Source organism: Trifolium pratense, linkage group LG5, assembly GCF_020283565.1.
Source record: "Trifolium pratense cultivar HEN17-A07 linkage group LG5, ARS_RC_1.1, whole genome shotgun sequence".
NCBI lineage: Eukaryota > Viridiplantae > Streptophyta > Magnoliopsida > Fabales > Fabaceae > Trifolium > Trifolium pratense.
In genome coordinates, this window is record NC_060063.1 from 32365341 (window position 1) to 32377631 (window position 12291).

At 38.6% G+C, this 12291-nt stretch overlaps 1 protein-coding gene across 1 annotated transcript; it reads left to right on the forward strand.

Annotated features, from left to right (window-relative positions):
- Positions 1-4589: 4589 nt before the first annotated feature.
- LOC123886462 lies at positions 4590-11210 on the forward strand. Its single transcript, XM_045935777.1, has 6 exons — positions 4590-4930; positions 5444-5943; positions 6062-6175; positions 6649-6716; positions 6808-6915; positions 10404-11210. Exon 6 carries the CDS (start codon positions 10410-10412, stop codon positions 11208-11210), a length of 801 nt encoding a protein of 266 aa, XP_045791733.1. The 5' UTR covers positions 4590-4930; positions 5444-5943; positions 6062-6175; positions 6649-6716; positions 6808-6915; positions 10404-10409.
- The last annotated feature ends 1081 nt before the right edge of the window (positions 11211-12291 follow it).

Genomic DNA, 12291 nt, shown 5'->3' on the forward strand with positions numbered 1-12291 from the left:
CTCATTGAACAATCGCCTCTCCGTGTAAAGAGAGTCCCGAGCAGCTTGCGTCACCGGCTTGACGACAAAATACCTCTCCTTGAAACCACGGGCAGACTCCACGAACATCTTGAAAATCTTTGCAGAGGCGTGTTTCAAAGACACCCAGCCCTGCCTCTCCCCGACAATCTGCTTCTGAATCTTAAAGATGTGGAAGAATAGGGGAACTGTGGCCTCGACATCTAAGTACCGGCAAAGAATAGGATATGCCCGGATAAACGCCATCGAATTGGGGTGGAGCTGTGAGGGAGCCACCTTCAACCGGCCAAAAACTTCACACTCAAAATTGCTGAAAGGCAACTTAAAGCCCATTTCTTTAAAGGCCAGCTCATACATAGCGAATCCATCCTCGGAGAATGTCGAGCAGATCCATTTCCCTTCCTCGGGCAAATGAGTTTCCCAATTCACTGGCCCATTCCTAACGTCCTCAACGATGGTGTAAAGTCGAGGATCTTCAGCTGTGAGCGTCGAAGCAATGCCCCTCGGCTCGGGCGCGACCCAGTCTAGCGCTGGATCCGTTATGGTATCGACCAACTTATGCTTGGCAGCCGCTTGGCTCCCCATAATCTCCTCCGTGTCTGACATTTCGAACACCTGAAAAGCAGCGAAAATAAAGTGAATTCGACAAATATCAAATCCACCCTTTCACCACAAATCAAGTGAAAGGGCGTAGGATAGGGCGAGGACGCTGTCCCCGACCAAAAGCCCTTATCAAAATGGCAAAACAAAGACAAAAACAGAGGAGACGAGGAGAACCATTCAACAAAGCCCAAAAACGGGGAGAAGGTCCCCGACACGAGCTGTCAACATTGCTCGATGCTTAGAAGCAAACTCAGTTTTGCATATCTCAAGTTAAAAACGGAGAGAAGCTCCCCGACATAGAGTTTTTATAAGCTCATTTATCTACACTTTTCTCAAACGAAATAACGGGGAGAAGGTCCCCGACATTCATACAATCCATAAAGACACGCAAGATTCGCGAAGGTGAAAACGGGGAGAGGAAACAACATCTCCTCCCCGACACTAAACTCATCAAAACCCAGAATTTTTGAACATTGTTCTTCATGTTCATCAGTTTTGCCCAGGAATGTATGAATGTCCATCAACATTCTTCGCAGATTCTCAGAAACTTATCAAGTTATTCATGATGTTCTTCATCATTTCCAGAAAATGCGCTCTTCACAGAGCCCAAATGACTAAAATAACTAGAAACGCCCAAAATCACAGCAGAAATGGCGTTCACTATCAAACATTTGTACCCAAAACCTTTCTAAAAGGGGTTTTACTAACAACACAGATAGCACAAGCAAAATGGGTATAAAGGCAAACTAACATAGTAGATTTGGCAAACTCATAAACACGCATTAGAAATGGGTCACGAAAAACCAAATCTACCTAAACCCAAACACATTTGAGAAAAGAAAAGCAAAAGGATCCAGCGAAATGCAAAGTAAACACATAAACTACAGGATTCAGAGGAAAGCTTGTGAAAAACACTGACCTTCGTTGAAGAGGAAGTAAAAAGCTTGGGACTTGAAGGCAAGGAAAATCAAACTTGTAAACTCTCAGCAAGGGAACGTGAAAGTTCAGCAGCAGTGAATGAGGAATGGAAGTGAAAAGTTCTAAATGGCCTCTTTCACCTCTATTTATAAGCCCTGCAAGTGCTGCACCTGCATCACGAGATGATGCACCTCATCGCATCCCAACCATTGATCGACACCCAACGGTTGTGATCAAAAGCCATCAAATGGCCCTGATTCACCCCCAGAAAAGCGAAAAGACGCGAAAGATCCAACGGTTCATTTTCATCCTCGAGAAACGAGGCAATTATGACCTATCCATAGGTCATAATGACGCCTTTTCGATAGGTCCAACACGTGTCCAGACTAGACGAAGCGTCTGTCTTTTCACATCCCACCGAACAGACCACGCGTCTCTCGAGGGGCTCATCGTTATCGCCAACGTAATTATCTCCTCGACACCGCGATCAGGCGAAAATCACGGGCAAATGAAGCAATCTTCATAAATAAACATGCCCGCAAAAATAGGCAGCATCGACAAGATGCAATTAACACAACACTTCCTCGACAACCCGTCGAGGAACATAAAAGCAAATGACCTAGAAAGGCAAAATCCCTTCCCCGTAATTTCCTCCGCGAACATCCTGGCACGCGTCACGAGCAAAAGGAAGATTCCTCCTTGGATAATTCTCCTCGTCGTGCCAAGGAGGAATTTACGAGCAACATACAAATGCACTCCTCGCGCAAACGAGCAACAACCATAATCAATGAATTATGAACTCCTCCTAGGATTGACGGGGAAAACAACTCCTCGACATGCGGGCCTGGACCTTAAGTCATTACTCCTATGCCTAGGAGCAACGACTTGGGGGGCTCCTGTTCTGGACTGGGCCAAGGGCTGGCCCAATCCCTCCTGCCCGACATTTGGGGCACAGCCCATTAAGGGGAGACTTCCCCGACACGTCAGCCAATGACGTGTCCTGCTCGACTTAACGGATTAGCACCACGTTAACCACGTGCTCATACATCCGCGCATGTTGATCCACTCCAATGTAGCTTAACAGCTAAGCAGCACGTTTAACACGTGCTCCTTCATCCAACCACAGCTGTCACGGAGCTTATCCCTTACCCGCGAATAGCGGAACGGCTCCAACCAAGATAGAGGCAAATAACGGCCTTCCCCTACGATACAGGGACTATCTTAGCAGTTGAGTCTATTGGGCCGGTTATCCCGGCCCAATAGGCCAACCTTTGGCCCAGCGATGGGGGCACTATATAAGCTCTCCTAGACAGGAGAGCCAGGTATTCTAAACCATTTCTACACTTTCTTTCTCTCTCTTCTTTGTATCTCTCGTCCTCTTTGCTGACTTAGGCATCGGAGCACCTGCAGGTACAAACCCCCCCTTCGGTGTGGAAGCTTGCTCAACGGACCGGCCTCAACCTTTCTGATCAACAGGTTAGATCAATGATAAAGGTGTTAATGAAACATAAGAAGAAATAGTGAATGGTGTTGGCGTTAATGAAACAGAAACATGGGGTTGTAGAAGAAAAACAAGCGAATGAATGAGTTGAGAAAGAACACGATGAAAAATTTTCATTTTTAGAATTCGCTACTCAAGTAGCGGATGTTATAAAAATGAGATTTTTGAGGCAAAAACATCCTACCAAAATTTTTATAACATCCACTACTTAAATAGCGGACATTATAAAAATGAGAAATTTTGAAGAAAAAACACCGTGTCAAGATTTTTATAACGTCCGTTGCCGCTAAGGTAGAGGACGTTATAAAAATGAGAAATTTTGAGAAAAACACACCCTACCAAGATTTTTATAACGTCTGCTACCTAAATAGCGAAAGGGTAAAATGGGAAGTGCGTAGGGCGCGCGAGTAACTGGTAGGTTGGCAAAAGTGATTCTCAAAATGGTCAAACTGGTTTCATAGATTGATATTTTCGATCGGGAGGGTCGTATAATTTGAAGTTTTGGACCTATCAAAAGATTGGTACAACTTGGACCAAGTTATTAAGTAGCCCTTGATATATTGTTCTTTTATTTAGATCTACCAAGATTTTTATAACGTCTGCTACCTAAATAGCGAAAGGGTAAAATGGGAAGTGCGTAGGGCGCGCGAGTAACTGGTAGGTTGGCAAAAGTGATTCTCAAAATGGTCAAACTGGTTTCATAGATTGATATTTTCGATCGGGAGGGTCGTATAATTTGTAGTTTTGGACCTATCAAAAGATTGGTACAACTTGGACCAAGTTATTAAGTAGCCCTTGATATATTGTTCTTTTATTTAGATTTAGATGAATGAGATTTAGGCTCTTTTTGGTAAAAATAAGTTATAAGCTAGCTGATAGCTGATGAGCTAGCTTATAGCTGAAAAGCTAGTTTATAGCTGATAACTGATGGCTTGTAGCTTATAGCTGAAAAGCTAGTAGAATAAAATTAAAGTGTTTGGCAAATTTAGCTGTTGTAAGTACAAAATGACATAAAAATACATGGTTAGTGGGTAGTTTTTGTTTTTGGTAAGTGTTAGTGGGTAGTTATTATAATTTTTAAAAAATAAATAAATAAAATTAATTAGGGTAAATATGAAATAAAATGAAAAGGCTATAAGCTATAAGCTCATACGCTACTTGAAATAGCGCCTATTTAATAGCGGTTATTAAAAAACGCTATTAAAACTTAGAAACGGAGTCTTATAATAACGGTTTTAGTAGAAGCGCTATTAAAGCTTTGAACCCAGGAATACTACAATAACGCTTTTGAGAAAAGCGCTATTAAAACCATAAACGCGGAACTCTATAATAGCACTTTTAGAAAGCGCTATTAATGCTTATACCTATAATAGCGCCTTTTTGCATGAGCGCTGTAGTAAAGAAAATTGATAAATTAAAAACTGGGGTGAATTGGTGTCGAACCCTTGACCTCTTGGTAGATGAATAATAATACAATAATAAAAAAACAGATCAATTTTTTTAAAAATAAATAAATAAAAAAAAAACTTATCTCCTACCCTCACAAGTTCACAACTGCATCGTTCCTCTGTTCCTTTGTTCTGATTTTCTCTACTCTCACAGCGCCATCTCGTCAATCCTCCATCTCCATCCTTATCAAAAACCTCCGTTTGGACCCAACACCTTGCCGTCGAACCCTAGTTCCTTATACCCTCGTTCAACTCAATCTCTGTCGAACCCTAGGTCCTTCGTTTCGGCCTAACACCTCCATCTCCTTCGAACCCTAAATCTCGTGATTCTCAGTATACCTGGAACGACAATTCTCTGTGCAACAACCCTTATATCTCAACAATTTCTCTACTTTTTCTAAATGATGAACACAATTTTTTTTCAACCGTGGAACTATACAAGGTGAGTACATTCAATTGATTTATATTGTAATAACTAATGATTGTATTGTTATTGTTATTGTGAATTTTCAATTTGACTAGTATTTACAAAAATTGCAGGGCCATTCATGAACTCAATAAATTGTGTTTGATATATTGTGTTTTTGTATTAGGCTTGTGTGGTGTTAGTTTAGTGGCTAAGTCTGAAGTGGTTTTCTTGGTCTGTTTTATTGTTCATAGCTATTAATGCTAAATGATTGGTAACAGAAATATAATCGAGGAGTAGTTGGGTAGGAAGAGTCAACATTAGGAAATGTGAGAAATCAATGACTCCTAATATTATAAAGAAGCTTCAACATATCTAGGGAAAAATCAGTATCTATATTCTACACAAATAATTTTGGCCAATCTATACTCTTTATAAGGTGAAACAGGGGCATGAGATGTGATTATCATATTTCAATTTTACTTTCTTTGTTTTGTCAAAAAAAATATAATAATTTCACTTTCTTTGTCAAATTTCTACATGATTTAGATCAAAGTTGCATCACAATGGAATATAGCTTTGCAAAATTTTGCAGTTTGCTTTGAGTAGCTAGTAGTGCTGGTGTGGCGTGGAGTTTGGTGTGTTCCTGTCATGGTACAGGTCTAGTGTGGAGTCAGTGTTGCCCGTTGGTTTTCTTGTTTTGGTTAGTTGGTTTGTGTGTGTGTGTGTGTGTTTTTGTAGTTTTTGTTTTAGTTAAGGGTGCTCCTAGTTTTCTTTTTTTTGCCTCCTAGTGTTCTTACTTGGATTCTCAAGTACTCTACTTAATAATGACCAGAAACTTCTTGAAGCAAAAAAAGTAAGCACTTTTGTCCTCATCATAGAATTGCTAATAATTATAATTAAGTAGTTAATTAACCCTCTGTGTTCAACATTAATATCTTAATTAATAAGTGAAAAAAAACTGAACATATTACTGCAGGCAGAACAATGATGCAGGGAAGATTCCATTGACATGGAGTCTGATAAAAAATTTTCCACTTACTCATAGGGTATGGTATATAATATATACTATGAATGGTAAATGTTATACAAAAAAATACTTCATTTAATTTGAAAGCAACTCAATTCATGAATACATTTCTCAGCAGTGTATATCTTGTATTGTAGGTAATATTGGAAAGTCTAAGGATGGCAAGTATCATTTCACACCTTGTATTGAATTTTTTTTAAGGTTTGGATCTTGAAAAGTTGGATAAGGTGTGGTTAGAATGAAGTTTCTAGGTTTGTCAATTTGTTATCTTTCATCTCGAAGCTCATCTTTGCTTCCTACTGGTTTTCTTTACCTATTAGTTATTTTCTAACTATAGGTTCATATGTACTTCCTTTTGATTTTTCTTCTTTAATTTGTTCGCATTTTCGTCGTCGATTCGTCTTTTTCTTCTTATGAGTTCTTTTGTCTGAGTTATGTTGGGTTCAATTTTCTGGTTGAGAAGGAAGAAGTCACAATATCTGAGAGATTCACTCCAAGCAAAATTCATAGCAGTGTATTTTATATCATAAGTTCCTTTTATGTTTGTGTAAACTATATCTGATACTAACACTGCAGAGTTTTTGTTGCTGCGAAAGTATTTAGAAACTTTACGTTGACATCATAGTATTTTGCATAAGGTTTTGTTAATAGATTAATATTGTGTTTATGATATTGTACTAGTTAGTAGTTAGAAACTTTACATTGACAATATAGTATTTTGCAGAAACTCAACTATGTGGGGATGCTTTGATTGAGAGCATTTTATCTTGGTGATGTATTAAATTCTTGGAGGTAGGTTCATTTTTCTTTTTGTCTTGGAGTTATTAACTTTTCTTTTCTCTTACTGATATATTAACTATGTGCATATGATTATAATGCAAAGAAGGCGAAAGAAATGAAGAACAATGTTGTAGAGAAAGCAAGTAACATAGCAAATGCAATTAAGGATACCATAGCCTCTAACTATGAAGCTGCCAAGCAAAAATAACAAGTGAGTATAACGGTTATAATAATAGAGATGTTAATGTGATGATTTTTTTTCAGTGTCCCCGTTAAACTAACGTTATTGACTGCAGATATTTTGTGATGAGTGTTGAGAATGTACGTGATTTTAATTATTATTAATTTGCAATCATATAGGCATATTGTTGGTGTAAGCCCTAGAGGCCAATACTTTTGATGCTTGTTTCAATCTATTATTAATAAATAAAAGGCATTTCTTTATTATGTTTGTATGTCCAAAATGATAAAGTTCCTAGAATAGTTGACTCCATTTAACTATTCTTAAAGTATCCGTAGTCGAGTTTTATTATGAATTGGGATAATAATAAAACATAGAGACTATTATGAAGATAGACTGATGATCACATCTCATGGATCATAGGATAAGGAGTTATCAAGTCTTGACATAGGTATAAATATTAGGAGTAATATTTATACTGGATTGACCCGCTATGAGAGTACTACATATAATGTTATGCAAGATGTCATAAGTTGCTCTCATGGTGATAGTGGTGTATACCACCCTCCGACCTGAAACCACTATGGACCCTAAATGTAGAGTCAGGTACTTTGTTGCTGATCAAACGTTGTCCGTAACAGGATAACCATAAAGACAGTTAATGGGTACTTCACAAAGCATGCTGAGGGACATGAGTGACCTAGAAGGAATTTGCCCGTCCTGCATAACAGGATAAATGTCTAAGGGGCCAATATTGAATCGAACAAGGGTGACACAGTATATGCCTTGTGTTCAATATAGACATAGGGGCAAAAGGGTAATTATGCACATAAGCATTATCACGGATAAAGTTTGTCAGATCAAAAGACAATTCCGTGACTTGGGTAGCAGTGATGTGTTGCTAGATACCGCTCACTGTTTGTTATAATTAAATTAAATGTATAACTGCCAACGTTACGGAAACCTACAAGGGTCACACACATAAGGACAGCCTAGTGTGAGATAAGGAACACCGTAAGGTACGGTGTACCTCAGAGGAATATGGAGATGTGATAAGGGTATCACGGTAATTAAATAAGCGGCACACCATATGGTATGGTGAGGGAGCGTTCATATGTACATGACACATGGGGCAATCGCCCCTTTGGTTATTTAATGAAAAGGGGTTTAGTGTAATTTGGGCCCAATGACAAGTGTTTTTGTCTTGGTGCACAAGACAATGAATTCTATAAATAGAACCCTTGTGATAGTGAGAAAATGACTTGAAGCAAATTCTCTTGCTAAACCCTAAATCCTAATTCCTCCCACCTCTCACTAAAAACCTTCATCCTTGGAGCTAGCACTCTTCTTGAAGGTTGTTGTTCGTGTGGACTAGCTAGAGGCGTTGCCGTTCATCTTCAACGCTCGTGATCAATTTTGATTGTGAATCAAATCTCATCCTTCACAAGAGGTAAAAGTTCTTAACACGAATCATGCTCATTCGTAAGGATCAACAAAGGAATATTTTAAATTCCGCTGCCCCTTTTAATCACTATTTTCCTTCAGTGGTATCAGAGCCACTTACGAATCCATGATTTGATGTTTGTTTAATTCCTGTATTTTGTTTTAATTCGATTAAAACACTTAATAAAGATTAAAATCGAGTAATTAAAATTTGGCATCTATTTGTGTTTGATTTGGATGATTGACATTGAAACGGCTTCGGAATCTGACTTTTGTATGGTGAAGCAGCGATATGTTAATTGTCCTAAGTTTACACAAACAAGAATGATCAAGACTTATATGTGATATAAGTGATCGTGATGCAAAGCGGTGTATGTGATATACCGTTCATAATTTCGTTCATTAAAACAAATTGTGAAAGATACCCAATTAAAGCGATCCATGTTCACTTGCTTTGGAATCCGACGTTAGTATTGTGAAGCAATGATATGTTGATCAATTAAATTGAGTTTCGGTCATGATGGGTTTTGACGGCATGAAATTAGGGTTCGCGACAACACAAGGGTTGTGCTGTCAAAAGCGAAAAACCTTGATCATTTGCGTGCTGGCGCTGGGCGCTGAACACGCCGCGCTGGGCGCGACGAGCAGAGGCCAGGAACAATTCTAAGTGCGTTCTGGCGCCGGGCGCCAGACATGCCGCGCTGGACGCGAATGGAAGAAGCTAGGGTCGCGTTCGTTTGCCAAAATTTTGATTTTTAATTTACTTAACAGGACTTAAATGGATTATAATAATAAAATATGTGTTTGTTATTATGCTTTTATAATGATCGGTTATGACCTTAGTTTTTCTTTTGTTTTAGGCTTAACTACACATTTGGTCTCTTACGTTTATTTTAGGTTTCAATTTGGTCCCTTACGTTTAAAAAGTATCAATTTGGTCCCTTACGTTTATTTTAGGTTTCAAGTTAGTCCTTTCCGTTAGTTTTGTCACTAACACCGTTTGAACAACACACGTGTCAGCATGTCAAAGTGCCACGTGTCAGTCCACGTATGCAATTGACTGCCACATGTGACAAAATTGACGGAAAAGACTAACTTGAAACCTAAAATAAACGTAAGGGACCAAATTGATACTTTTTAAACGTAAGGGACCAAATTGAAACCTAAAATAAACGTAAGGGACCAAATGTATAGTTAAGCCTTTGTTTTATTTTGGATTTTAAATACGACATGCGTGTCGTGCCTTATCTCTCAATCTCTTGATGTAATTCTCTTCTCATCTTATTCCCTCGTATGTAAAGCGAGTATTCTTTATGTAATGTAAATATTTGAAGAAGAATTCAAGAACAAAGGAGGATGACCTTGGAGATCATGCTTGGAGAAGTATAGATCGTTATTAGGTTAGCTTAGGTTCTCTCATTGGCTTGAGAGAACAATTGCGCTAGGGGCCATAACTGTTTCATTTATTTATGTATGTTGATGCATGTATATCTATGTATGTTGATGCATGTGAGAGACGATTTATATGATAAATAAGCCGGTGAGATCAAACTAATTAAAATTCCCTCAAGGTTAATATTAAGTTTATGCTTTCCGTATTTTAGAACTCGTCAAGACTATTGTCAAATATTGTGGGTTCGTCCAACGCGAAGTGCATATTTTACATTAGTAAGGCGCGATGGGATAAACGTAATATCCAATTTCTAAAATATTGGGTCGAACTTAACTAAGCTAAAATATAATGAGATTATATATGTTTAGAAGCAAGAATTGGGAATGATCCATAAGATGGATTAGAATAAGGAGTTATTCACCCAATTGAAATATTCGAGAATTGTATAAGATACAATTGGAAGGAGTTCCTACCTAAATAGCTATGTTTTGGGTGATCAGCCAACGCTGACTCAAAAAATAGTGAAATATGGATCTCGATCCACTAGAAGATCTTCCAACGGGATTTTCTGAATCAAATGATGAGGGTCATTTGTTTTGAATAAAATAGTGGAAGCGTATTTAATTAAATGCCTAATTGAATATGTTAATGATACTTATATTTTTCACTTCTTTAAATGTAGATTACCATGACAACCAACACTTCTAACAACATTTTGCGATCAATCCTTGATAAAGAGAAATTGTCTGGGACAAATTTTCTCGATTGGCACCGTAACTTGAGGATAGTCCTCATGCACGAGAAAAAGCTGTATGCTATTGAGGAACCCCACCCTGATCCTGAGGAGGAACCTGCCCCAAATGCTCCTAAGGCCCAAAGGGATGCTTATCAGAAGCGTCTTGATGATGCCTTGGATGCAAAGTGTCTCATGCTGGCTACCATGACCTCTGAGCTTCAGAAGCAACATGAGGAAATGAATGCGTTCGATATGATCGAACATTTGAAAACGCTCTACCAAGAGCAAGCCAGAATTGAGTGGTTTGAGGTTTCCAAAGCCCTTTTTCAAGCTAAGTTATCTGAGGGATCTCCTGTAAGTCCACATGTGCTCAAGATGATTGGGTACGTGGGGGACTTGACAAGATTGGGATTTCCACTCGGAGATGAGCTTGCGACTGATCTTATCCTGCAATCGTTGCCGGAAAGTTTCAATCAGTTTGTGCTGAATTTCACCATGTCTGACATGGAGAAAACTCTACCACAATTGTTAAGCATGTTGAGACAGGCTGAACAGAATTTGAAGTCAAAAGGGAAGTCTAATCATGTCCTGATGATCGGCAAAGGAAATCACAAAAAGGGCAACAAAGTGAAGGGCAACAAAGGGAAGGGCAAAGAAGTTGTCAAACCCAAATCTGCCCCTCAAGCTTTGAAGCCTACTGGTGGCATTGCAAAGGAGGGTAAGTGCTTCCACTGTAACAAAACTGGACATTAGAAGAGGAACTGCCCAAAGTACCTGGAAGATAAGAAGAATGGAATAGAGAGTTCCAATTCAGCAGGTATCTTTGTTATTGAAATTAATTTATCTACTTTTTCTACATGGGTATTAGATACCGGATGTGGTTCTCACATTTGTACTTATGTGTAAGGGCTGCAAAGGAGTAGAGGATTGGCTAGAGGAGAAGTCGACCTACGAGTGGGAAATGGAGCAAGAGTTGCCGCATTAGCCGTAGGAGTTTATGTTTTGACTTTACCTAGTGGATTAATAATACAGTTAGAAATCTGTTTTTATGTACCTGCCATTAGCAGGAATATCATTTCTATTTCTTGTTTGGATAAACTTGGTTTTTCATTTATAATAAAGAACAATTGTTGCTCTATTTATTTGAATGATATCTTTTATGCCAATGCACAAATGAGTAATGGATTATATATTCTTGACCTTGAAATGCCAATTTATAACATTGATACAAAAAGGATGAAACCTAATGAGTTAAATCCTACATACCTTTGGCACTGTCGTTTAGGCCATATAAATGACAAACGCATTTCCAAGCTCCATAAAGATGGACTCTTGGATTCATTTGATTATGAATCTTTTGAAACATGCAGATCTTGCTTATTGGGAAAGATGACAAAGGTCCCATTCACTGGTAAAGGTGAAAGGGCTAGTGATCTCTTGGGTCTCATACATACTGATGTATATGGACCACTGAACACACTTGCCAGAGGAGGTTTTCAATACTTCATCACATTTACTGATGACTACAATAGATATGGATATGTGTATTTAATGAAGCACACATCCGAATCCTTTGAAAAGTTCAAAGAATTTAAAAATGAAGTACAAAACCAACTAGGAAAGAAAATCAAAACACTTCGATCAGATCGGGGAGGTGAGTATTTAAGCCTAGAATTTGATGACCATCTAAAAGAGTGTGGGATCCTATCCCAACTCACTCCTCCGGAACACCACAATGGAATGGTGTATCTGAGAGGAGAAACCGAACCCTTTTGGACATGGTGCGGTCTATGATGAGTCATGCTGATCTTCCAAACTCCTTTTGGGGACACGC

What these genes read in the sequence shown, in the direction of transcription:
- LOC123886462 (XM_045935777.1), top strand. Translation starts at nt 10,410, where the DNA reads ATGACAACCAACACTTCTAACAACATTTTGCGATCAATCCTTGATAAA.